The sequence below is a fragment of the Coloeus monedula genome, assembly GCF_965178545.1.
Source record: "Coloeus monedula genome assembly, chromosome: 21".
In the NCBI taxonomy this organism is placed as follows: Eukaryota; Metazoa; Chordata; class Aves; order Passeriformes; family Corvidae; genus Coloeus; species Coloeus monedula.
The window spans coordinates 7,945,828-7,973,476 of NC_138801.1; the positions used below are offsets into that span (position 1 = coordinate 7,945,828).

Sequence of the window (27,649 nt, forward strand, 5' to 3'; positions counted from 1 at the left end):
AGGCCGTCCCCAGGCGGAGCGCATGGGACTGCAGCCTCTTCCAAAGGGCTCACCTTTAGGGCGGAAAGACACTTTTGGACTCTGTCTCCCATCCTTCCTTTGCTCCCCTTTGAGGGCCTTGGCTCAAGCCCCAGATTTTGAGGGTTGAGGTGTGCTGACAGATTCTCCAAGTCAGAGGAGCCAGTGGCTGAAGTCCAGAGCAGGAGGAGAGCTAAGGTCCGAGTTTCCTGGACTCGCCTTGTGACAAGCAGGAAGAGCCTCAGCCCTCCTCTTCCTCACTGCTCTGCTTGATGTCAGTCCAGCCTCCCTGGGGCACTGGCATCAGAAGAGCTGTGTTGAGACCCGTCTTGTCCAGGCCGCACCGTAACCAAGTCTTTTCTCCTCTCTGTGCCTCCATGTGTTCCAGATCTGCGATGCTTTAGGCATTTCTGTGGTCACCAGGAAAGCTCAACCAGCGTCATCCACTGGCAGTTGAGGACTTTTATGTCATCCTTCTCACAAGGTTGGAAGGTTGGGAGCAGATCTAGGGCTCTGGAGCTCCTGGAGCTAAAGGGAGTATTAACATGCAGTTGAAGGAAGTTGAAATGACCTAATGCATGTTCAACCTTTTCTTATTTACACATCAGGGAAGCATTTTCCTCAGTTTCAGCAAATTAATTTGCAGCCAAAGTCCAGCATTCAAAATCACAGTGATGGTGGGAAAAGGTCACGGGTGATGGCGATCACAATTCTGAACAGCACTGTTTTGACTTTGATTTTGTTTGTGCGTGCTTGGGTACAAACAAAACCTTTCTGGGGTTTGTAACTATTCTTTTGAACTTCATCTTTCCATATAAATCTCATTTTTATGTTGTTAGTGATTCCCATATGAGATCTGACATTTGTTATTTGATACTGGCAGAGGAGAATGAAACCTATTAGTGGAGGCTCATGGGTTCAACAGGATCCTAGGGAATAAGAGCAGGGCTTGTGAAAAGACCTGAGGATTTAGTGTCACTGTCATCTGCTCGAGCTTTTGAATCTCTTTCCTGACCCCTTTCTATCCACAGAATTGTCTGTCTTCAGTTTTCCTGGTTCCAGGTGTATATTCATTGAAGCTGATGACTTACCCACTTTGTTGGACACTAAATCACCCAAGTGCTGAGTGTCCTCCAGGACCTCTTCACAATTCCCTTATGCCTGCTTAGAAAAAAATAGGCAAAACCTCATGCATTTCTTTAGGACAGAAGCAAAAAAAGGAGTTTTACTAAGAGCACGAAACTACCGTGGTTTGTGTGGCACCTCTTTGCACCAAGGTCCCTCTCAGTCCTCTTCAGGAAGGACGTCTTGTAGAGGCAAGACATTACTCAGCTGGCCTACAATCTATCAGAAATGCTAGGAAAGAGCTGGAAGTGATGGTCTCCCAGGCCTGGAGCCAAATAACCCTGCTTAGACCAGCCATGACGAGGGTCCAACCAGCAGCTTTCCCAGAGCATCCACATCTACATTGAAATACCTGGACACGAGGAGGCCTCCAATTTATAGATCCCAAAAGAAGTGAGGACATGAATCATATTCTAGGATCAGAGTGCAAAAATCCCTGGTTGCTCCATGGATGCAGACTGAAGGAAGGGAATTTCCAGGCCGTATTCCCGACATTCTCAGCTTGTCCCTTTTGATATCTCTTGAACGCGCCCTTCATCTCTGCGTCCGGTCCAGCGCTGCTGTCTCATGGATTAAACAGCTGCCACGTCCCACCCTCAAGGCAGCTGTGTCTCGGGGCTGCCTCAGGAGCACAGGGCTCTGTGCCCTGATGCTGGTCCCGCTGATCCAGTGGGATGCTGCCCTGCCATGGGCGCAGTCTGGCTGGAGGGACGGGGCAGGACCGTGCCAGTCCATCCTCTGGTCATTGTTCACACTTTGCAGTCTGGTACAGAGATGTCTTTTCTCTTCATTTTTTTCCTTCCCTTTTTTTTCTTTATTTTTCTCTTTTTTTTTTTTTTTCCCCTTTTTTTTTTTTTTTTTTCCCTTTCCATTGGTTGTTTGGATTAAGGGGCCTTAAAGGGGCCAGACATTTTTCGTGTTCTCTCATACCCTATAAATAACCGGCACCTCTCCAGTGCTCCAACTCCACCCTTCAGTTGCAGATTCCACTGTCTAGCTGCCACCGCTCCGCATGGCTTTTCACACTCTTCCTTTCTATTTAATATGGAAATATTAGTAAAAAAAAAACCCTTGCTGTCACCAATTCTCCAAGAGGAGGAGGGGGGAAGCGGAGAGAGAGGTGGGAGCTGGGAGGAAAGGACACAACCAGCCAAAAAGAGTATCCGAAGGAATGTTCTTCTCCCTCCCAGGTTTACAGCAATGCCTTTCCATCCAGAGTCATCTGTTTTGTTTTCCTTCTCCCTCAGCCTGAGAGTGCTGCTGCATTATCATGTAATGTTGCTTAATGGGACCAAAGGCTTCGGAGTTGCCTCACGGACCGCAAGCATAGCCCGAATTCCAGGCCAGCAATGTCTTGATGCCTGTGGTGTGTCTCATGAAAGCAGAGGACTTGCAGCCCTCTGTCTGCCCCATGAATGGTTGGTTGGGGTTTTGTTTTTTCCTTTTCTCCTTTTTTTCTCCCCAAGGGCATGCCGCCACCCTATCCGGGCAGGGATTTTGTAACCGCCGGCATATCTGGGAGGTATGTGTGGAATCTTCCAAGTGCTTGGTCAGTCCTCTGTGGTTTCCTTTGAGCAACTGCCCACCCTGCCAGCTCCCACCACCCCTTCTCAAGCCCCCTGACATGCAACCAGTTGCGCCATTCGTGCCAGAGTTTCACATGACAGTTGTCTCCTTAGGATTTCTCTGTTCCTTCCTCCTGGCACGTTTCCTGATGCTGGTGAAGGATCAGAGGGCAGGAGCCCTGAAGACAGAAGCTGTCTTGAAGACCACAGAGCAGACACAAATAAAGAACAAGCTCTTACTTACCAAGTGTCCTAATTTAGGGAGTGAGGTGTAAGCCCCACTCAGTTCCAGGTGGCATCAAGAATTTGAGGGAGGGAAGTGGGATACTCCCGCAGATGAATTTCTGACTTCTTGCTCTGAGGTGTTATTCCATCAGTATTTCAGCTCTTGTGATTTTTGGTTTTTTCTGAGCAGGCATCCCTGGGACAGGGAACTTTTGTATTCCCATTTAGGGAAGGGAGAGTTGGAACACACAGCCCTGGAGAGAAGGGCTGGCTGGAGCATTGCTCTTTGCCTGGGCTTTCCAGGTGCCCAGGGGCCAGGGCGGGGGGCTCCAAGCCTGTGGGTGCCAGCTCTCATGGAGCAGTGCCCACGTGGCTCTGCAGATGTGCTGCTGGGTTGTGCTGGCTGTGATTTTGATCAGGGTACTTGAGACTAAGTGGGTGGCACATGGACCTGTGGGATGGCACCTCATGGTCCTCCATCCCCCTGCCATGGGCAGGGACACCTCCCACTATCCCAGGTGGTTCCAAGCCCCAATGTCCAGCCTGGCCTTGGACTCTGCCAGGGATCCAGGGGCAGCCACAGCTGCTCTGGGCACCCTGTGCCAGGGCCTGCCCACCCTCCCAGGGAACAACTTCTTCCCGATATCCCATCCAGCCCTGCCCTCTGGCAGTGGGAAGCCATTCCCTGTGTCAGGTCACTCCAGGCCCTTGTCACAAGTCCCTCTCCAGCTCTCTTGGAGCCCCCTCAGGCTCTGGAAGGCCACATGCAGGTACAAATGCCAAGTCCACGCTTTGAACCCTGTGGCTTCATAACAAAAGATGTAAGTTGGTTTTAGTTTTTCACCTTTTTTTTTTTTTAACATGAAGAAAACAATATTTTCTCCCAACTGCTTTGCTGGAATTGGCTGGACTTCTTTTAATCTAAAACTTTCCCAAAAAATTCAGCCAGAGGCAGATACCCAGTGTGGAAAATTTCAACCCAAACAGTTGAAGCTTGGCAGTGTTGTGGGAGCTGAGCACAAGGAAAGTGCTCGAGCAGAGGACTGAGGCCACAGTACCTGCTCAGCTCCAGGGGTGTCCTCATGGGGACCCCCTTCACAGACAGCTGAGCGTGGATCTGGCCTCATGCAGAAGCACAGTAAGGGATGGAAACATCTATATGGGGTTGTGGGAGGCTGACCATAAAGCAGGGATTTCATGCTGGGATCCTGCTGGGTCACCTTCACAGAGGTGCTGCAGTGAGATGAGCCAGGTGGGCTGGATCACACCTGGCTGCCATCAGGGCAGGATGGGTGACTGGAATGAGGAGAGGAACTCTCTCTGCTCCTGGTCCTTCTAACAAACTGAGGTTGGCACCAGGTGCTGGCTGGTGGCATTAACCTGTCAGAGCTCATGTGCCACACATCTCCTCACATCCCAGTGGCACCCAAATGTGTCTGCTGTGCTGGGGAGAGGTTTCCAGCATGGGCACCGGCCCACCCAGAAGGGAGCAGTGGTTTTATGTTCCCTCCATGGCATCAGAATCAAACAGGGCCATGATTTTGGCCTGGTACTCGAGCAGGATGGGCACTGCTGAGTGCTGAGGGGTCCAGCTTCTGTAAAAGCTCTTTCCCAAAACCCTGCAAGGCCCGAGATTCCTGTCACTCCATTCTTGCTCTTGAGTTCAAAAAGGAGTCTGTGAACCTAGGGCTGGGGTTCTGTGATTGTTGTGTTTTTAGTGAAGCCTGCAACCTCTTTGAGAGAGTGGCTAATCCTGTTCAGAGCCTATTTGGGTTTCTCAGTGGGGCAGAATGCTTTGGGCATTTATTTTCCCCAGGTTGTGGGGCAGGAAGAGGGGATCTGCTCTCCTCTCTGCCTTTTCTCTCAATGCCCCTGTCTCAAAAGCCCCAGCCCTAAGCTGTGTTGAGCTTTTCTCTTCCCTGCCCACCACATCCGCGTGCAGGTGCACACTGTCCCCATCACCTCCCTGAGAGCCACCAGCCGTCCTGTCACCCATCCCTGCCGGCTGCACGGGGACAGCCACAGGCACAGGATGATGTGTTACCACCAGACAACCTGAGTGATGACTTTTGTTGGTTAATCTGACTTTCCTCCCCTCCTTCTCTTCTATTTCCATCCCCAAAGCATGGCAGAAAGCACCAGTTGCTGTCAGATGGTTTGCATAGGCAGGGTGACATCAACTCCTTTTCTTTGGGATGGTGCTCTCCAGCCATTTTCTTAGGGCCTGTTTTCATTAGAAGTAGCTTTCGAAGTAATAATTTGCTAAATCAAGCCCTGAGCTGCTCAGTTTAACAAATTATTATTTATTTTTTATGAAGAATACATGAAAAGGGAATGGAAAATGGCCAGGTTGGAGCAGGCTGGGTGTTAATTCCAGTTCAGTGTCACCACCATCTTTGTGGTCATGGTTTAGTCATGTCCTCCTTTGCATATTAATTAAACTGGTGGGTCAGTAAGTGTTGTAAGTGCAGATTTGGATACTGTTTGTTTTTATGCTTCTGCAGCGTTGCTTTTGCAACATTTGTTTAGTTTTCATTCAATGCATAAAATATGGAGGGAACAAAAGGCTCATGCACATTGTATCGTGTAATTAGACGAGTAGCCAGATGTTAATTAATATATGAATATCGTTTTTATTTCCAATCGTCTGGCTGTGGTTTGAGCAAACCTATGTCCCCCAGCTGTTGCTACATGAGACACAGCCAGAGCAAAAACAGAGCTCGAGTTCAGCTGCTCTGTTCCCAGAGCACAGACCATTACCCCAGCTGAAAGAGGAGCTGCTTCGGGGATGTGCTGTCCCCAGGCATGACACAGCAGTGTGACATTCTCCTGCTATCCAGTGGAGGGCAACAGGGGACACGCTCCCAGCTGTCTCCTCCAGCCAGTTTGGGCACCCAGCGGTGCCCTGGACTTTGTTCCCGGACACCACAGTGAGGTGGGATTTCAGCTCCGGAGCAGTGGTGGTTTAAACATCAGCTGTGTGGCTCATGGTTGAGTCCCTGAAGCTTTCCAAAATTCAGCTCCGAGTAGCCATGCCCTGTCCCCACATTTGGCCCCACTTTGAAGAGGTTGGACTGGAGACTTTGTGATCTTCTGGCGAGGCAGGTAGTGGGCCACCACATTCAGCCTTTTGCTGTCAAAGGATTTTATTCTTCGTATTTCACCTGGAAGATCCTTTTAAAGAGATCCAGGAACTTCCTTTCCTTTTCTCCAGTTCCCATGTGGTTTTGCTGAGACCAGTCAGTGCATCCAGGTGTTCCTCCTTCTCCTCCTTTGCTTCTGTCTGGAGAAGTTCCTGCTAACAAAAGAACTATTTTATCTCCATCTTTAACTTAATTTGCATTATTAAATATTAAAACGCATTCAATTTCGTTGCTATAGCCCTCAAGTTATTTCAATTTCTGTTGACTGATCCTCTGGTGCCCTAATAATGCACCCTTCATCGGTGCTGAAACCACTGCTGTATTTCCAGTGAGAGATAAGATTGATTACAGGGCTGAGCATTGAGGAGATCTGATAGTGATAACTCAGTTCCCATCACTCTCTCCTCAGCATTGCCTGTTTTCATCCGTCCAAACTCAGTCCCTTATCTGCTGTATAATTCTGATCATTCCCATCTTTTCAAGCTTCCCTAATAATTACCTGTGTCGCATTGTGGTGCCTCTGGATACCCAGATAAATTAGATTGTACCACAGTTCCCCTGTCTAGGGAATGAACTGTCTCACTGAAGAAATGCATCAGGCTCATCTCACACAATTTACTAAACCTGGAGCTGTGGTTCATTCTCCTTCTCTTAATCTCATTAAAAGAAGAAAAAAAAAAAAGAAAGGGGGGGGGGGGGTCTATAATGCCATAAATTTCTCTCCCAAAGCTACACCTGTGCCTTGAATATCAGCAGTGAAGGCTGGGCTGTCCAACCTCTTTGCCCATCACGTGTCCATGGATGCATTGACTTTCTCCAGGCATCCCACCTCCTGCTAAGCCAAGATGAAAGCCCGTGACTTTCTCAAAATTGTCTGCAAACTCCCTGACACTCTTCCAGTTTTCTGCTTTTCCTTCCCTCCCCCCCCCTCTGCCTCCCAGTAGCTGGCACGAGGAGAATAACAGTGGAATCACCCACATTGCTGTGGTATGAGCAGGTTTCTCTCATATTATGTCTAAATAAATATTAATAAGAAAAATGGAATAAGAGCTCATTGACAAATTCAGCAAATATTTACCTTTGCCATCCCTTTCCAGCCACCTGGCTCCTGCAGGAAAGTTTTGCCCTTTCTCAGACCAGCGTATTCAGGACATAAACACTCGGTTTATTTTCTTGGGAGGAGGAGGAAAATGAAAATAGCATTATGGGCCCTGAAGCCCACCTGTCACATTTTGGGTGGCTGCTACCTTGAGCCATGGCTTTTGTCTGTGCCTTCCAGTGATAAGTTATCACAGAAGTGGCCAGGATGGCCTTGAATGGTGCCCATGGGCCCATCTTGATAACCTGGAGTGCTTTTCCACACCCATGGAGGACCTGTGTGCCTAAAAAGCTCCCAGAATTAAGAGACTGAGTCTTCAAGATGATTGCTGCACTTGAAAAATTGAAACAGCAGCAATTGGCAGAAGGATTGAAGAGAAGGAAAACCAAGGATGTAACGGTGCCTGCTCAGTGGTGCTCAGTTCTCTGGTGCAGTTGACAAGGTGAGGATTGGTCAAAGCTTGGATTCAATGATCTTGGAAGTCTTTTCCAATCCTAACGATTCCATGTTTCTGTGATCCTTGGCTGCTCCCTGTCATGGCTTTCACTCTGGGTGCTTGCTGGGCAGAGAGTGGGCAAAAATTGTTCCTGGGGCACCACATGGTGGCATTCCTCAGTCCTCCAAGGATGGAACAGTGCATCCCACCGTTGTCTTAACAAGACTGACTAGTCATTTATTACAAAGGAGGTTGCAGGAATCTGGGGTGGAAGCTACTCCCCAGACCACCTAATTCACAGTCAGCACCCCAGGCTGTTTTCAAGGCACAGCACACGCTGGAGAGATCAGACCTGCTGCTGGGAGGCTCCAGAAGTGGGACTAAGGCTGGTTTATCCATGTGTGTCAGTGGTTCTGTGTATATATATATCTGTATGTGTATAAAAGTGCATGTGTGTCTGTGTGTGTGTGTATTTTACTATGTTAAGCTATAAACTGTATGGGTTAGGTATGAATTAGAACCTTATAAAATGTGTTTACTCATTCTGTGTAACTCAAAGCAGGGATTAAACAGTAGGAAAAACTGACCGGGAGAATTTTCCAAGCAGAAAAAGTTTTACAGCTCTCATTGTGAAGTGCAGAGGAAGGACTTTTTTTTTCTCTCTCTCTCTCTTTTTTTTTTTTTTTTTTTTTTTTTTTGTATTTAGGTTTTTTTCAGGGCAAGTATTTTCTGTTTGAATTTTTATGGTTATTAGATAAAAGGAGGGAGAGGGGGGGCAGCTGAAGCGGAAGGAGGAATGGAAGAATAGCAGGAGAGCATTTGGGCAGGCAGAATTCACCCCAGGCACCTGAGCCCCATATTCTTCTCTCCATCTCTTGTGGCAATGTACTTTCTATGCCAGTGGCATCCAGGAGGGCCTCCCCATGGCATACAGTGCTCCTAAACAGGCCCTGCTTTTCTCATCTCCTTGAAGGCATCTTTTACAGGGAAAACAGGGTCACATAATGCTGCCGAATTTAAAGGGAATGGGTGTGGGAAAGGAGCAGTGGAAGCAGAGCAGCAGGGAGATGAGGCTCTCAGTGACTGAGCATCTCAGAAAGGGGGAGAAGAGAGAGAGGAGCAGGAAGTGGGGATGGATTGAAGTCTTACAGACTGTTGGCCCTCCTTCTCATAAAGAAAGTCTGGACAAAGCACACAGGGAATAACCTCACCATTATCAAGTGAGTCATCCTAGGTCACTTGAGTGATGTTTGATAAAGAGCAAGGTGTCTTGCAACATGGAACCATTTCATTTCTTATTTCCTTCTCGTCCTTGATACAACTTTGGTTCTGCACCCTCTCTTTAGTCTCCTACCTTGCAGTTCTTGCTGCCTTGGTGAATCATCCCTGTCTGCAGGACCGGTGATCCTTGCATAGTTAACAGAGCCTGACTCACTCTCCTCTACATGTTATTTCCACAGAAGGTTGGGTTTGGGTTGTTGGGGTTTGGGTTAGGTTTTTTTTTCCACTTCACTTTATGAACATTTTCCAGGGGACTGGGGAAAGGGAGGGGAGAAGAGAGACCTGAGAGGGTTCATTGTTTTGGTAATTTTCCCTACTGCTAAATGTCAGCATCCTATGCTTGATGCTTCGGATATGGAGTAACAGGGCTTCTATTTCAGGCTTTGCAAGGGATGGGAGAGACTCATCTTATCTCTCTAACATGGCCCAAGTGATGTTTGGGTTCTATTTAGGGATTTGAAGAAAAGAGGGAAGTGATAACCTCGCTGTATGAGCTCCGGGTTGGGTACCTGGCCCTGGCTTCCCTCGTCAGCACAGATCCTGGAACAGCCCTGGAATCCATTTACCACTTGGCTTAATCCTGCTCTGCTCATTCTGGGAATCTGTCTTTTGTCATCTGAGTGGTCAGATGTTGCACAGTTTCTGGTGATGACACATCTCCAACGAGCCATCCTAAAGGGATCAGTGATCCTGGGGGTGGGAAGTGTGCCCAGATACCTCACTTTGCCAAGGACATCTAGGAGTCAAAGGGCTGTTCCCACCAGCATGGGCTCCCAGGTCACACTGTCCATCGGATCTGACTACAAACATCTCCCCTTCCCTGTGGATGACAAGATTGATTTGCTGTGGTTTCTAGGATGACTTAAAATTGGGAGCAGAAGGCATTGCCTTGCCGACATCCTGCTGTGTGCCAATGGCAGGTGTCCTCAGTGCCTGGAGTTTGCATGCTTGTAAGAAAGGGTTAATAGTCCTTTAGGGATGAAAATCAGCTATCAGTGGGGAGAGAGCTGGATTGGGGCTCTGGTTATAGCCTCACATTTGCCTTTTCCCTGCTACTTTGGAAAAGCAGTTTCCTTTCTCTTCACCCATGTTCCTTTGCCTGCGGTCTGTCACGACACTGCAGCCGCTGCGACCCCGTGTGTCACGACAGAGCTCGTGTCCTGGTATAAATGACACTGTCAGTGGTATTAATGGCCTACATGGAGTCTCTGCATGTCACACACCTCATTGGCACGGGTTTGGTCCTCGAGATCACCTCAATTTACGAAATTACAGATTATAATCTGTAATTATAAGATGTCCTCGTGAGCAGCAGGCCTGTGCAGGGGGGCAGGAGATCCTGTCTGACCTTGCAGTCTTAGTGGAAAAGGTGGAAGGATTGCTGAGGTGGTGATGGGTGCTGAGGTACACTCCTCACAAGTGAGAGATTCCCAGCTCTTCCCTCTTTTCTTGTGCCTTCTAATGGATCAAAACTGTGAAGAAAAATGTTAACTTCGTTTTTGGAAAACCAATTAATGAATTACTCATGAGCTGTGCTAAGAAAGCTGTTGTGAATGTACTCCAGTAATTCAGGTAATTCCTTGTTCAAGAGCTGATGTCAACTCTTGCATATGTTAGTCCTGACCAAGTGGGTCTTTTCTGGCTTCTGAGTTGGGTCAGATAATTGCTTATTTTTTCAGTTTTGTCTTGGTATCACCTCTGGCATCTCTTGTGATGCCTGCTTGGGTAAATGGAGAGTTATGGGAAGAGGCACAGCCAAATGAGAGGCTTTCTCCTCTGAGTCTGAGGTAACAACATATCTACAAAAATATTTAGAACTCGCTGTGTTTGCACAAGTTTTAACCTCGGTCCTGCAAGCATGTACATTAGTTTATCTGGCACACAAGTGTAATGGAACAACTCACATGAGTAAAGCTAAACATGTGTAAATGTTTGCAAGATACGGGTCAATAATTCTTTGGAAATCATAGCAAACCAACCCTCTATTTTCTTACACAGTGCTGTTCTCCAGCCCGCCTCAGACAAGTGATCAAGAATATCTGTAATAATCATTATGGTGTTGTTGTTCCAGAGAGCTCACAGCCAGGATGCAGAAACTCAACAAGTGTAAATTGTTATTGTTCCATTGACTTCAAGGGAGCTACAGGAGGTTTTATGAGCTGAGGATCTATCCCCCCACTCTCAAATGTCCAAAACTGCAGAGTAGGGCCAAATAAGAGATCTGCTTCCATGCAGGTTCCTCCATAAGGACCAATTTTTTAAGTCTTTGTTGGATAACAGCCTGCAGGTTTGGCTGCAGTTGGGCTTGCTGAGTGCTTAGGAATGTACTGGTCCAAAGTCTGATCACTAATTCATCAGCATCTCTGCACATGACCTCTGTTTAGAATAAATAGGACCAAAAATATTTAAATATTTGAAATATTTAAAGAAGATTTTTTTTTTAATCTGTTGCCATTATAGATAGTGGTTTGGTCCACTTTCCAGGCTGTGAAGTCTAAGAAGGGACTGGGAACAGGGTCAGGCAACAATGGCAATACAGAAGCCCAGCAATTACACTTTCCCAGTAAGTGCAAGGATATGTGAAGCACAGACCAGTTGATGGCTTCTCACCATAGGTTTACATGAATCTGATTTGAAAAATTACCCAAGATAATTATGTTTTTAGCAATTAATTGCATGCTGATTTTCATTCTAGGAATTGCTCCTTTCTCTTCCTGCTGGTTTGTCATTTCAGTATTTGTTACCTTTCTTTAGGAAGCTTCCCAGGATTTGTCCTCAGACGTAGCTCGTGGTGAAAGCTGCTCCCCTTCAAATTTAGCCCTCTTAATCCCAGCAGAAGATGAAATCTCACAACCCTCTGGACTGGTGGAGCTCAGGTCCCTGGTGCAGTGTTCACATCCAAAATTTGGGAGTCATTTTTGGATAGTAGCTCAGTCCCCCAGGAACGACAAGAGTGTGCTGGTCATTTAAGGAGAGCGAGGTTATGATTGATTCAGGTTTTGTTGCCATCTCTGCAGTGTCTGACACATCAGTTCATGCTGGAGAAGAGTGGCTCTGGGGCTGGAGCAGGGCTGGTGGGATTCCTGGTGAGCGTAAGGCTCCGTGCAGACCCTGGATCTGCTACAGGCTGCCAGCTATGGGCCTTGGGGACCACCAAGTGGTCTGCACCATTGGTCCAGTGTTAGAAATCTCCAGTTTAAAAGAAGCTAAATATGAAAGGAAAGCATAGGGTGGGAGCGAGATCTGTGGTGATGAGAGTGAGAACTCGCTCTGTGGTGATGGACAAAATCTGCCAGACAAGAGGGATCTGAGGACAAAGCTTTGCTTCGTGCCTGCACAACTCCCAGTACAAATGGGTTCCCACCTTGAGCTGAAATCAAGTAACTATTTTGACATACTGCAGAGCCCGAGACAACCTCCAGGGAATAGAGACATTCACTTGGACTCTCCACCGTGCTAATGTGAATACGTGGCTTTGAGATTGGAACTGGCTCATGCCTGGATGTCTCTGAGCGTAGCAGAGTCAGCTCGTGTCTGGCTGGGGCTGACCCTTAGCAACCCAGTGAACCTTGAGAAATCCTGGAGGGCTCACAGCACAGAACGAAATGCTTTAATTCTCCCTCTCCTCCAGCAGCACACTGCCTTGGGGATGCATTTTTACATGAGTTGAAGCATTTTTGAAGCATGTCTGAGGTCTTAGATATTGACTGTGAAAGACCTGTGATAAGCAGTCTGTGGAGAGCTCAGGTGAAGGAGCAGGGAGTCCTACTGATGACCCTGAGAGAAGAATACACCCATGATTAACCTTGAGTATCACAGAACATTGCAGCTCATCCAAATTAAGACCATTTCCTTCTGTTTGACTGGCTCTCTTAAAGAACAGCTCATCCTTCAGCTCCATGTGGTAGCTCCATGCTAGTTCCAGCCCTGAAGAGCACCAGTGAAGGCATTTAAGGGACTTCTGTGACACTGGAATGCAACTTTTGCTCTTAGCTCAGCTAAAGCCTTGCTCGTTAAATTTAGCCATCTGCAAATGCTGTCTTCCATCTGCAGAGGACCTGGTGATGGAAACCTAGAGGAGATGGGGGCCCAGAGGAGATGGAAGCCTGGAGGAAAGCTCTTCATCAATATTAATATGGCTGGTAGCATACACACAGGAATCAAATTCCCCCTAAAATCATTAACTTAAAAAAGGTGGAGCTGTTCAGGGAACTGCAATTTGCACCTTTGTACAGGTTGGGAAGTGAAGCACAAGCTGTGCCCAAAGTTGCAGCATAATCACTGGCTTTTCTGCCTCAGCCTAGACAACCTGTGCCCAGCCAGAGGGATTCCTGATGGATGTGTCTTTGAGAAAAGCCATGACAAAGAAATTATTCCTGAGGCTACAGGGTTTTGGGGCATGGGATTTAGGCTCCCATCTAACATGAGAGGCTGGCATGCATGGATGCTCCCAGAATGTGGGCAGAAATTTTTTAGTAATAACTGGGCCTTTTTATTTCTTTTATCATCTGGCAAGCCATGTAGGGAAGGAGGTTTTGACATCATTCCTCTAGGATCAGTAGGGGTGGTTTGCTTTTAATGATCTAGGCAGCGAGACAGACCATCTGCTGATGTAAATCGGAACAGCTCCGTCGCCTGAAGTTATGTTACACTAATTTAAATCAGCCCATCATTTCCAAGACAAACCAACCACCTTTCACTGCCTTCCCCTGCCGAGTGCCAGATCCAAAGCACATTAAACCCAGGTACAACCCCATGGTGGAGGAGCCACCGTGCAAACCTGTGCTCCACATCCACTCATCTAAAAACCCGGTCCCAGCCTTCTGCTCACAGCCCTCCTCTGAACCTCCCCTCCTTGGAGGGAAAGCCCCAGGGGAAGAAGAGGGTGAGGCAAGGACCCCCAAAAGGTGACAGACTTGGAGGGCTGAGCATGCCATTTGTTTCCTCATTTCAGGAACCAAAACCTGGCAAGGGGAAGTGGAGTAAGGTCTCTTTTTCCATCTGCTGTGCTGGCATTGCTCTGGAGGTCACTGCTGGGGATGGAGGTCCTCGCTGGGCCCCATCTGCCCTCTCTGGGCTCCCTCATTTATGCCCACTTGGGCCTCTGACATTCTACTCTGTTTTTCTTTCCTTGAAAATGGATCGGGAATTGGGAGCCGCTGTGCAGGAACGCGCCTGTTCCCCATTACAGCTCCACCGGGGCTGTAACACGATCGTGCCTGCTCCATACCCACACAGATATTTATTTATCCATACAGCCTTTCTCCTTGTTTTCATTAAGTTAGGCAGAAAAGGTTAATCTTTCTTCTGCTAAAGCTTCAAAACCAACCAAACTAAATAAAATATGATTTCTTTCATTTCTTTTTTAAAGGACACTCTCTCTCTTTTTTTTTTTTCCCCCCTTAAGTACCAGAATGAGGTCACAGTCAGAGATGCCACAAGAGTAAATTGAAAACAGGTTGAAAAAAAGCAAAGGGGAGAAAGACAGGGAGAGAAAACCACAACCAGGGGAAAGCGCCTGGTAACGTTGCAGGGTTGGTTTCATCCAACCCAGTAAAGAAGCTGTCAAGACAGAGACATTGATGCCTTCCTACTTTCCCCTTCATGCTCTTTCTAGGAATCTTGAAGGTGAATGGCAGCAGGGAGGCCTCCTCTTGTCTTAATTTCCACTTTGGTTCTCAGTGCCTGGGTTTTCTCCATGCTGCTTTTGGCACAGGGACGTGGGCTGAAGGTGTGGGAACGCCTGCGAGGGTCCCAGAGCTTCCTTTTGCTCCTCGAGCCTCCTGGAGGCTCCTGGCCTCGCTCTCTTGTTTAGTCTGGTTGAACTCAGCGCTGTAGCTCGGGTTGTCCTTGGTGGGATGGTTGATGGGTGATTCATCCAGCCTGCTGTCCGCAACTGCTGGGCGCTGGCACGGCCGCAGTGGAAGGACTGAGGCAGACTGAGGCTGTTGGATGCTGTGTGTGAGCCTGCTCCCAGCCATTTTCATTCCTCAGCCCCTGTTCCTGCCCGTCTGAGCCTCCTGCCACGAGAAATGTGCTCTCTGGAGAGCACATTGCCAGCTCAGCCTTGCAGACAGGCAGCTGAGCTGGGGATGTCCTCTTCCTCCTTCTCCTCCTGGAGTTGAGTTCCTAGGTGGTTATTCCAGAGTGTCACCAGTGGGTTGAGCCCCAGCTATGCCTGCTGTGGCCAGGAGAAGCTTGCAAACGTTCCCAGAATGGGAATGACCCCTCTGCAAGCTCCAAGTGTGCTTTTTGTTATTTCCCTCTGTTTTAAGGAGAGCCACACCACCAGAGTCAGGGTAGAAGATGCTTAGAAAACCAAAAAGAGGAGATTTGCCAAACTCCACAGCCATGCCTGTGGATGAGGATGAGGCAGTAGCAAGGGGTAGCACTGGAGAGAGAAGGGAAATGCCACCTGGAGGGAGCTGCATCTTCCTGACAGTTATTAGTAGGGCGGAGATGGATTTTCAAAAGCTGCCTGGGGAAGTGGATGGTTTGGGGCAGATCAGCCCTGAGAAGGCAAGGAAATGAGGGGGAAGAGAGTCTTGCAGGGATATTAACTCCTTGCTCTTCAGAGTGTCAGCATCCCATAGCTGAGCACAATTGCCCCATAACCTGTCATCAGTGAGCAGCAAGTGACATTTTTTGCTCTGTGCACAACATTTTCCATGGTGATATTGAGCTCTGCTCTGGGTTTTTTTTACTACTGAGAAGTGAACACAGGTGAGGCATCCTCAGAGGAGCCAGTTATTTGTCCTTGATATCTGTAACAGCTTATTGCTTTATTTAGTGTGACATCAATTATTTATTACTATTAATGAAGGACACAGATGTCTGTCTGGTCAATAAAATATCTCCTACTCCACAGAGATGATCTACTTAGCTATCATTTACTCTGCAGAGAACCTTTGGATTCTTTCTGAAATTTAATAACGTGAGCAAAGATACTCAGGCAATCTAGAAGGTTTGTGCTTCAGGGCTGCTTTGGGAGGCTGAAATCCTTCTTTATATTTGCTGGTAGGGTGTGTGAGAACACAACTCCAGACGGGAAAAAGAAGACCCTTTGCTTTCCATCACAAGCTACTTATCCATGTAATCCCTTTTATAAAGTGATCAAACTCCTTCTTAAAAGATGGTTGGGTTATTTGCCCTGTGCAGGGGTAGACCAACCATTTATCCATGTCCAATTTACTTCCTCTTGCCATTACTGCCCATTAGCCCAACTATTCCTTTTCCATCTGAGTGCCTGCCCTGTTGATGTGTTCACAGTCGTGTGTCTCTATTTGGCCTTTTTTTCCTGTTCTTCTTAGTAAATGTGGGCTTTTTGTTGTTGCCCCGTGAAATCTTCTCTTCTGCTTTTCCTGTGCCTTGGTCTTGAGCACAGTTGAGGAACGCTGTGCACTGAGCTCTTACATGGCCTCGTGCAGTTGGGTCAGTGCTCTCCTGCTGCTACATCATCCCGTGATCACTTTTTCTTGGCAGGGCAACATTACTGGTCAATTAAGTGGCCCAAGCGTCCAAAACCAGGTTGGACAAGGCTTGGAGAAACCTGGTCTAGTGGAAGGTCCCTGCCTGTGTTGGAGGGGGCAGGGGGAAGGTGGGGTGAAAGGAGATGACCTTTCATGTCCCTTCCAGTTCAAACCACTCTCTGATTCTATGATAATCCTCTCACCATTCCAGCAAAAGCAGCTGTTGCCTTAGCTCTGTTCCGCTGACAAGGTTCCAGTCTAAATCCAGGGAATACCTTGTTTTCTGCTCCTAGAGAAGGCTCAGGAAATTTCATTCCAGCTGCTCGCAGAGCACTGAGGACTGAACGATCTCTGCCTTCTCTTGTGTGAGATGAACAAACGCAGTCTCCGTGTGCTCTGCTTTGCCCAGGGGAGAGCACGGAATAGCAGCTCCCTGTGCTGGCTGCAGACTGACAGCTCTGGGTAGCTGGCTTGTCCCCAGGGTGTCCCTTCCCTGTCTTTGCTCCATGGTCTGTGCAGTCTGGCACCACCAGTGATCTCACTGCTCCTTATACAGGTACAGAAAAATCCCAGCTTTAGGGCTGACGTTCCAGCATCTTTGTTAGCATCTATTTTGCTGTTTTCATAATAACCTCTTTGCTTTGCAGAGCCAACAAGAGGGGAGAGTTCCCCAGAGGTTCAGGATTGAGCAAAAAGCACCCTCTTGCTTTGTGGATTTTGTTGCAAGGGTTTTGGCTCAATCCAAGTGGAGACACATGGCGGACCCTGAAAGCTTCATTTCCTCCCATGCAGGGGGACAGAAATGCACTCCACTGCCTGGGCAGGTCTGATCCATGGCAAACCAGACCACTGTGGGAGGCAGCTGCTCCCTGCCAGCCTGTTCCCTCAAAACTACCCAGAAAGACCAATGAGGATGAGCTTTCGGAAGCTAGTGGGTGTCTTAGAGAGAATTAGCTGTGCAATTTTAATCACAGAATGGTCTGTGTTGGAGAGGACCTGAAAGATCATCTCATTCCAACTGCCCTGCCATGGCCTGCCCTGCCCTTCCACTAGACCAGGTTGCTCCAAGCCCTGTCCAACCTGGCCTTAATACAGTCTTTGAGTCAGTGGTTGCACATGACATTTTCCTTCTCATTTCCAGTCTCCTGCAAGTCTGGTTCCACCCTCTCCCTGTCTCAGCCCATCCCATCTCTTGTGCTCCCTGGCACAGATGTCCTGGCTGATGCTCCTACCCGGGGACTGCCCAGTCCAAATCTCCCCTTGGCCTTGCCCAGCTCTCATTGCAATCTCTGCCCAGCTCTTTTCTTCCCTAGCCCTCATCAACTGCTTAGAGAAAGGTGTGAGATCCCACAGCATTCATCCGTGGGATGATCTGTCCCGCCATGAAGCTTCTTCCTGGTCAGAAGTGAAGTTTCTTGAGGCTGGAAGAGCCTTAAAACCCCTTGCTCTACTTCAACAACACATTCTGGTCCTGATTCTTTGTTGGTGATTCATCAGGTTTTTAAGTCACAGCAGAGTCTGTTCCCAGTGACTCCTGGTGACAGGGAGTTCCCCAATCCAGCCCAACGTCGTAGGAAAAGGGGTGGAAATGAAAGTTGGAAATGAGCAAGAGGGGTTTGTTTGCTTAAACCGTAAACCCAGAGCTGAGGGACTTGCTCAAGGCCGGGCAGCGCTCGTGACTTCCAGGCAGGGATTTTCCTGCTGCCAACCCAACCTGCCTCTTGAGTTGTCTTGGGATTTGGGACAGACCTGGGGCCAGGAGCTGGGCTGAGCTACAGAGACTGGTGACAGAGCTGCCTGAAAAAGTCTGGAAAGAACAAGTCGTGCTGGGAGCATTAAAATGAATAATTAAGGCTTGGATTCCTTCAGGGAGGAAAAGAATTTATTGCTGCTCTTTTCTCTAGCCAAGGGGGACATTTGTTACTGAGTTGTGTATTTTGAGACAGGACGCAAATGCGGTTTGGGGGGCTGGGGGTGAGGGGATTTTTTTCTTCTACCTGGATAATCCAGCTTCACAGTGGGATGTTCTGGGCTGGTTGTACCACTGGCTTGTTCCTTAGGGTCTGTACCAAGAACCTGGACTGGTGCTTCGTTTCAGTACTCCTCAGTCACTTTTGCCTTTAAAAAAATAAAGTGCTGAGAGGGGAATTCTCCTCCTCCCTCTGCTGCGATGTCTTGACATTTCCACAAGCACGAGGTACCCGGCACAGCAATCTGGGCCCAGGCTGGCTTACACCAGCATAATTCTGTCATCTACAGCAGCCCTTGCTCCGATTCCCATCACTGGGAATAGGGCACAGCCTGGGCAGCTGCTCTGTCTTAGTTTCCTCCATGGTACCTCGGGCTTTCAGTTACACCAGTGTGAAATGGGAATTAAATGCAATGAGCTCTGACCAATAGACAGGCTGCCCACTGCGAGGAGACAGGTTGCACAGCAGTGGATAGTCATGCCCAAAAACCTTAATAAATGGAGCGTTTTCAGTTTCAGCTGGGTCATGATCTAAGTGTTTAATAGGCTTTATAAACCAGAAGACCAAAAAGAAAGGTTTTTCAGTATTTTTAATTAGTGGCTCTTTTCTTCGAATGCTTATAAAGAAGCAAGTGTTCTTCAGCACAACTGAAGGAGCTCCAGTCAGAGCTCCAGGAGCTGGCAGAGTGCAGATGAAAGGGAACGCAAAGCTACTGACTGTCATTGAATTTAAAAAAAATAAATCCATCACATTGAGAGCAATTCCACCCAAGCACCAAAAAAGTCTTTTTGGTTGTTAGTACAACATAGCAGAAACACATTTTGCTGTGGCACGTAATTTTTGGAAAAGGCCATGCCCTGTTCAAGAGCTGGACATGCAGCAAGGGCAGGAGATCCCTGTTTAGCCAGGCTTACACATCATCCGGGGCCCATCCCTGGATGGTGATTCTTCCTGCAGTGTCTGCAGTGAGGCCCCACGTCCCCTCTGGGCTGTGATTGTACCTGGCCAGGCAGTGACTTAGCCCTGGCCCCCATTCCCACCAAAGGTCCCTGCTACAGCTGATGGCCCAGGTGTGTTTCCTACTTGCTGTGTCCACAGGGGACATTGTCCACACAGACTTGGGGCATTCCACAGCCACAGCCAGCTTGAGTTTGCTGATTGCCTGTCCTGTATAGAGATGTTTCTACAGTGATTTTTAAGTGGTCAGCAGTAGTTCTACGCCTGTATTGATGTTCTGGTCTCGCTCCTCTCTTTGCTTTGCAGGAGAATCCTTGAGCTTTGCGGATGATTTGCTCTCTGGCCTCGCGACCTCCTGTGTGGCAGCGGGTCGGAGCCACGGAGATGTCCCTGAAACCAGCCTCTATTCAGTCATTTTCAAGTGCCTGGAACCAGATGGTCTGTACAAGTAAGGAGAGATGTGTGGGGAGCTGCTGGGGGCAAGGAGGGATCTCCAATGCTGTTACTGAGTTGTTATTGACCTTTTTGGTCAGCAGTGTGTTACACCAGACAAATGGTCAGACTCTTCTTGTTGGTCTGGGTGTTACACTCAGCTGGTGAAATGGGAAAGCAGTGTCTGCCAGTACAGTGCTGGAGGCACTGGGAGTCAGTGGGAGACTCCAGGATAACACCTGCTTTCAGTGATCTGGGTTTCCAGGTCCATGCCTGTGGACAGGGTTGTCTCTCGTGGGTGAACTGAGCTGATGTCAGTTTGGAGTAAGTTGCCAAGTGCCTGGTGGGATGAAATAGATGGCAAAAGTGTGACAGGGGTTTCTATAAGTTGCTGTTTCTCTTAGTAGGACGTACAGCAGATCAGAGACACCAAATCCTTCTGCCCACCACCCAGATATTGTGGACATTTCACTCTTCTGAGATACTTTTTGGGGGTTGAATTTTCTATTTTAATCTCATGGATTAATTAGTTTCCAGAGCAAAGGGATAATGTGAACATCTGAATTTTAACTTCTCCTTTGGTATCATTTGGACAGGGTCTGGGCTTTCCAACCTGGCTCATTAGCCAGGGCATCCTGTGTATTGAGAGGGATATCAGGAGTCAGATCAGTAAGAGAGGAAAAATAGAGCAAAGAGGCCAGGAGACAGAGGAGAGACAGAGTAAGCAAGAGAGAAACACCCAGGGCTTAATGTCAGAGCGACTGCAATAATTAAAACACATTTTGTAGTGAGTAATGAAACTTTTTATGGGACCACAAAAGCATTTAAAGCGAGAGCTGGCAAATAGTCTGTCAGCGAGAACTTTTTAAGACCTTGATTAATACTTTCCCTCCACCACCCCCCAGTTAAGTATGTTGACAGCCTCCAAAGCCTTTATTGCACATCCCTGGAGCAGGGCTGTCTCCAGGAGTGGGCTCCAAGTGATACCTCTTGCCATTTAATAATATCAGACATTTTCTTGTTAAATATCTATAATGCATAAATATAATTATTAATATCTCTGGGAACTGAGCTGCTCTGAAAAGGTGCCAGGGAGAGGCTGGAGCAACCACAGAGCTCGCTAATAACCCTACGCCCATAAAACTGGCCCGTTGTGAGCTCTCAGCTCCCAGCTGCCAGGGGCACTGGGAGAGAGAAGAGCCACTGGGTTTGATGGAGTTGCTGCCGTGGTGAACACACGGAGCTGGGAGCCAGCAGGTCTGGCTCTTGGGCAGCCTGGGCTGCCAAGTAATCTTCCCCATCTGCCAGGCAGGGGTATTTGCACTCACCCGTCACTTTAGGGGCTCTGTGATCTAATTCCTGGTGTCTGCAAGGGGCTGGGAGAGCCTTGGGTGGAAGATGGAGGGCTTTGTCCAGGGTTTTGTCATCCCTGTGGTCAAAGCCAGGCTTCTGCTTCCCAGTCCCAAGGCACATTGCCATGGAGGTGGTCAGCAGAGTTGGCCCTGAGCCCTGGGGGTGGCTCCTGCTCTGTGGGTGCCCCTGGGCAAGGGACAGCAGCTTTTGTGGTGAGCCATGGCTGCAGGCAGCCAGCAGGCAGCAGTCCCCTGGCACCAGGGAGTTCTGGAGCTCATCCTGTGTGGGGACAGGCCCCGGGGTGACGCACAGTGCTGGCTCTGTCCCACAGCTCATGCCCAGCAGGGCTTGGCTCTGCGCTCCCGGGGCGGTGCACATGGACGGACACATGCTGGTGTGGGCACCTCTGGGGCATGGACCCACCTTCCTGGGCATCCAGAAAGAATGCATGTGGGCACACCACAGCACCCCCTCGTCGCTGGCTGCAGCTGCCTGCCCCAGCACGTGGCACGGACTGGCAACCCCTGCTCCACGTTGGCATGAGCTGCCGTGGGTGCTGTCTGCCCAACACACACCCGCTTGCTCCAACCTGGGCCCTACCCAGCGTTTTTACGGAGCATTTTCGGATCCTCAGGCACCCCCATTAGATATTCCTCTGCTCAGACATCCACACGGTTGCAACACAGCGTAAAGAAAGCCAGAGCAGTGAAATGTGAGGCTAACGCTGCTCTGCGCCCGCACAGACAGAACAACAACACAAACACGGGCACGGGGTCATTTCTTAAATTGAATTTCTTCTGCTTGTTTCATTTGTTTCTGTGGAAAAATAGCTATCTGTAATAGCTCTGGGCTGGGTATAATCCTGATTATAGCCACTCGCAGGGCCCTGTGCTGTTCTCTAGGCTGGGAGGTGAGAACACAGTCTGCAGCGTCTGAGCTCCTCAAAACCAAATTATTTGCTTCTGCAGTAGTCTGAGGGTATCACATAACCCTAGCAAGGGGACTGTCAGATCATGGAAGTCTTTTCTGCCCTGTAAATGTGTTGAACATCCTGTCCCTTTTCTTCTGTAGTACCTACAGCAATTACACTCTGCTGTGGACCATTCATTTGGAGTACTACCAGCCTGAGATCAAAGCTGGACTGGGCTATGAAAACAAACCCAAAAAATGTTCTACAAGCAAACAAATAAACAAAGTCTGATTGATTCCTCTGCTTTTGAGACTTCTGTAATTCCAAAACATAAATGAACAAAAGGAGAACTAATTTCTTTGTGCTTTGCAGTTTCAGTCTGACAGAAATATGTTGCCCGTCAGGCCTTTTCTTCCCCTTGCCCGTAACACATTGGGGTTGAGATGCCAGTCCCTGCATAGAGGGTTTTCCAGGGAAAGCAGATCATGTCAACAAAGACATGTGCTCCAAAGGCTCGTGGACACGTGTGGACGCTCCTGCCAGTCTGTCACACCTGGGTGCCCATCCATGGGGATCCATGCTGCATTCGTGGGAATGCGCTCCCATGGACCTGCACAGGGATACTGAGGGTGGTCCCTGAAGGCTGTTGAGCTTGACTTCAGTTCTTAAAAAGCAAAAATCTTATATTCTTGTGAAGTGGAGAAGGGATTGCTCTCCCCTGAGGTCAGCTAGACCACAGCAGTCTGTCAAGCTTCCTCCCAGGTGGCTCTGGAAGAGGATGAGGTGAGGAGGGCAGAGGCAGAGATGTCGATGTGTCTGTGAAGTGCTCACCTTGCATGGACCAGCCAGGCTGGACAGCAGCCAGTGCCACTCAGATGGGTGGTTTGGGAGCCTTGGGAGCGCCAGGCTGTGACAGGCAGCTTGTGATGCGCCAGGCACCAAACGCCAGTGAGGAGAAAGAGCTCTGGCTTGTCTCAGAGGTCAAACTCATCTTGGAGGCCTGAGCACTGCACAAACCCATCCAATCTCTTCACTGAGGAGGCAGGAGTTTCCCTGGGCACCCCACAGCCTCCCTGAGCCTTCAGCCCAGCTCATCCATCTCAGCTCTCACCCCATTGCTCGGGCAGTGCCTGGGGATGCCTTGTGGCTGAGCTGTACCTGCTTGGCTACCAGAAGGCAGCTTTGCCAGTCCAGCACATTCATTTCAGATACTTGGGGAGACACCAAGTATCCCTCAGCCCAAAAGGGAAATTCTGGAAAGGGAAATGAAAACCCCTTCCAGCTCCTCAATGGATCTGCAGTGCAAACACACCAGCCTCTTCCCTGCGCCACAGATACTATAATTATAGATTAGATTAAATCCCAGTGTTTCGCTTTATTTACATTCCTGACCTAGCCTATTCATTTCCAGTGTTTGTGCCAAGAATCAGCACAAAATTTACTGGAAATAATATGGAAGTCATCAGGATTCCTTCCAGAGCCTTTCCTTGGAGTGTGTTCCTATGCTGTGAAGAAACCTTGACTTTACATTGCCTTTGCTGCCTCAGATGGGGTTTCCCCAGGGTGACCATGAACCAGCCCAAAGGCTCTGAGTGAGCACGTTTCAGGGGTGTTGGAAAGGTGGAAACCTCTTCCTAGGGGGTGCAGGTTCAGGACTGCTGTTGGATGGAAGGGGATTCAGTCAGCGTTCAGAATGACAACACAAGGCTCCTGTCTGCAGCCAGGGCCCACCAGGTCCTGCCCAGCCAGTGTCATCCTCTGTAGGGTCTGCAGGCCATCAACAGCGTGGCCAGGCTCAGCTTGGGATAACATGGAACATCCCTTTTTTTTGGTGAGCTTAAGGAAAGAGGCAAAGGTGTGGAGCAGGGAGAGCCCATGAGAGCATGGAGAGGCAGCAGCTGCAATCCCACGGGCTGAATGTGCTGAAGGAGCTGGCCCAGAGCAAGGCTGACTAATGCAGAGTGACCTCTGCCGTGTGCATAGCTGGGATAAAAAGTGGAACGGAAAACCCTTGGTGCTCAAGAGTGTGTTAATACTGGCAGCAGTCCCCTGCTCCTTATATGATGCTAATTGTTATTGTTGGTCTTTGGTCAGGGAGACGCGTGAGTGAGCGCTGGAGCAATCGGAGACAGATCCCAAGCAGCTCAGTGGCATGGGTTAAAACACATCTGTTACAGCCCTTGGCCGGGTCCCCTGTGTGCACAGGAGCTGTGCTGCTTCATTGAATCCACCTCTCCCATTCCACATGCTCTCCAGCTTCCCAAAGCCGAGCGGTGCATGGCTGTCGTTTCCGCTCAGGCATTCCTGGCTTGCGGAAGCTCAAACAAGGCAAGTCAGGAGCTGAACAAGTGTTTGCTAAATCCTAGGCCTGTCCTAGGATGAAGGCTCATCCTCTCTCAGCACTTTGGGGTTGTGGCAGAGCCAGGCTGCCCAAAGGCTGGCTCAGGTGTCTCGTTGTTTTTGCTGAAGGGAGTCCAGCAGGGAACCCTCTGGGCTCACCTGGGCTGTGTGTGGATCACTGGCTTGCAGGGGGATTGGCCCCATGACAGATGGTCTGTACAGGGAGGTCAGGGGCTCAGCAGAAGGGTACAATCTCTCTCTCTGCTCTGATTTTCATGAAGTCCCAGTTATGGAGGTAGGTTAGGCTCCTGCTGAGTTTCCAGCATCAGGAGGATGCACATCTAAAAACCACAGAGAAGACATTCATGACTTTTTCGTGGCCAGTCACATCTGGGGGCTCTTCCCAACTTCACCGTTTGCTCTGCTGAGTGATTTAAGGAGATCATTTTGTCTTGCTTCCATCATCACCTGTTTACCTGATCCCTTTAAAAACTCGGGTTTTAATCTCTCTCATGCTGTCTTTGTGTCCAGCCTGGCCTGGGTGACTCAGACCAGGGCCACCAGGTGCTGCTGCAGTGCTGCTACACTGGCTATTTGCCAACACCCATCTAAATGTTGTGTTTGTACCTGAAGCTTCCTTCTGATCTGTCTCTGCCACCAGTACCCAACCACCTGAGACAGATCTGAATTCAGATGCCTTTCCCTGACCTCAGGAGAAGCTTCTTCTTTAGTATCTGCCAAGTTTATGGGTATCTCCCACCTTTTTCCTGAAAGACCAGGTTTTCCTCCCCAGATTCTCTGCTTCTGCTCATACCTCATGCCACAGAGAGCAACAGAACAGCTTTTGTTGCCTCCCGTGGCAGTCTCCTCCCTGCTCCTTCCTCTGGACAATCAAATTGAAACAACATTCTTGTTTTTGTCCCTAAAGTCTGCCGACATCTAAATCCCAAACCTGTATGGGTCCAGGCCCATTCACATTGCCCCTCTGGAGGAAGGCTGGCAGTGGTGGAGTGAGGAAAAGGAAGGAGGAGGAGGCACAGAGGGGTTATTGTGTGGGGTAATTGCAGCTGGGGGAGTGTGCCAATATAGGATTCTTCCTGCGAATGGTAATGGGGTGGAGAGGAAGATTTTGGCCACTTTTCCTGTTGGTAGACAAATGGACCTTTGCAATTCCACCTTTTTCCCATCAGCAATCCCATATCACCAACCCCTTTTAGTCACAGACTTGGAGAGTGTTCTTATCCCTGACTGTGTAGAAACCTAATGCCACTACACATCCAAGTCTTATCTCATGGACTAATGGGAGAGGGAGTACAAGAGCTGTGATATAAATATCAACACGGGCGTTGCTGGCTTGGATTTGCTCTAAGCCAGCCAAACCTGCATCGTGCTACTGCCTTGGAGCCATTTGTTTTGTTCATCAGGTCTCCATGGTACACAGCACCCTCCTCGTGAAGGCTGGAAAGCTGAGGGCCATGCTGGTTTGATTCTTACAGCACAGTTTGAACACACTCCCATTCCAGGACACAGGAATTTCCTTCTTTTTTATCTTGTAGAGAAGAAGGGAGTGAGAAGAAGGGCAGATGTCCTTGTTGGCCATGGCCTAGCGAGGGAAACTGGAAGGGAGAGGTGTGACGTGCCTGAAGCTCCTCAGTGAGCTAGAGCTGAGCAGAGGTGAGGGATGTGCGTGCTCACACTTCGCATGAGCCCCACTTCAGGAGAACACTTGTGAGAATTGCTTTTTTGGTCAGGTGATTAAGAGATGCTCCCTGCAAAAAATTCTGTTCTCTTCCTAATTTCCTCATGCAGTCTGGGACCCAGGTACCCGAGAGTGGGAAGTTGGGCAGCTGCCCAGCACCCATAGCAGCTCCACCTGATAATTCCAGACAGCTCAAGATTCTGGCTTATTCAGGCTTTAAGGAGTGGCCAAAAGCAGCACAATTCTGCCCGTAAACATGCCTCAGGAAGGATGTGACCAGCTCCTGTGGTGCCCAGGTGTTCAGTCACTACTGAATCCACAGGTCTTACCTGAACCCAGAGCCATCCCCACAGTCCAGGGGGATCAATCAGCTCAGACAGACTCTGCATGGGACCCCAGGTCCCCAGAGGTGGAGATATGATGCTTCTCCAAATGAAAAGATAAGTCACAAGCTAATCCCACCTGCCCATCTTTTTGTCCACTCTCAGAAGCAAAGTTTGGATGCCATGAGCTACAAGTTCTGTCCCAGCTCAGGCCAGCAATGTGCACTTATCTCACATATGGCTGCAGGTCCATAAAACTGGTTAAACTTTTTTTAGTTTCATTTTTCCAAAGGACACCTCCAGCACATCCCAACCCATCCTTTTCTTGTAATGACAGCACAGAGAGTCCTTCACCAGCCTTGTCTCCCAGAGAACACTTTGTTATTTTCATTTTCCTTTTTGGTGTGTGTGCATTAAAAAAAATAAATCTGTTTTAATCTCTGACTTGTGCAGAACATTACATCAGTAAGCACCCATCTCCTGGTCTTGCCAAACTGGAGTTTATCAGCACAAAGTGACCTCTCCAGCTCTGCCACCCCTTCTCCCCCTCAGGGTCATGGCTCTTTCCCAGAGAAACAGGGAGTTTCTGCAGGGAGTTTGTCATGGGGGAGCTGTGCAGGCAATGGAGCCCTGCCCATGTGGTTGCTGCACTCAGCTGTAGATCTCAAATAGCCTTTAACTTACTCTTTGGGGTTTGGGGTTGTTTTCCCCTTGCCTGTGTTGTCAAAAGTAGCCAGTGAATTGAGGCATCTCCATTTTGGGGGCATCATCTTCAAGGCTTCACCATCAGAGCCACAGCTCCTGTTGGCTTCAGCTGAATTTGTGACAGAGTAAAACAGACATCAAAAAAGTAACCTCAAACTAGCTGCTTCTTCCTGAGTTTTCCCACCTGTAAAATGGATGTATTAAAACTGAGCCACACCCTTTGCTGGGTGTCCAACACAGTGAGGAGATCAATAATAAAACGGGAGAGAAAGCTGAGGAGCAGCTGCTGGGTTGCAGAGATGGCATCCCTGTGGTGAGGTGGGGCTTGCTGTGGGTGATGCTCCGTGCTGAGCTGTGGCCCATTGGTCTCTGTGTGGTCACCCCCATCTGATGCCCCTCCCAAGGATATTTCCTTGGCTACCTTCAGAGCAATTGCTCCCACCCCACGCACCCTCATTGCTCCTGGTCACCTCACACACACACTCGCTTCCCTCATCAGGAATGAGATAAATTTGATTATACAGCAATATGGTTTCTGTTATGAGAAGGGGAAAAAAAATACCCTGGCTTTCACTGAAAACCCTCAGAGCCAAAGCTTA

General features: G+C 48.8%; 1 protein-coding gene across 1 annotated transcript in view; it reads left to right on the plus strand.

Moving 5' to 3' along the window:
* Positions 1–27,649, plus strand: part of ASTN2 (astrotactin 2) — a gene marked incomplete at both ends in the record, with an annotated part of 317,285 nt that overhangs the window by 267,922 nt on the left and 21,714 nt on the right. The window contains one exon of the mRNA XM_082295214.1: positions 19,595–19,736. Within this exon, the coding sequence (XP_082151340.1) occupies positions 19,595–19,736 (142 nt within the window). The remainder of the gene's footprint in view (positions 1–19,594; positions 19,737–27,649) is intronic.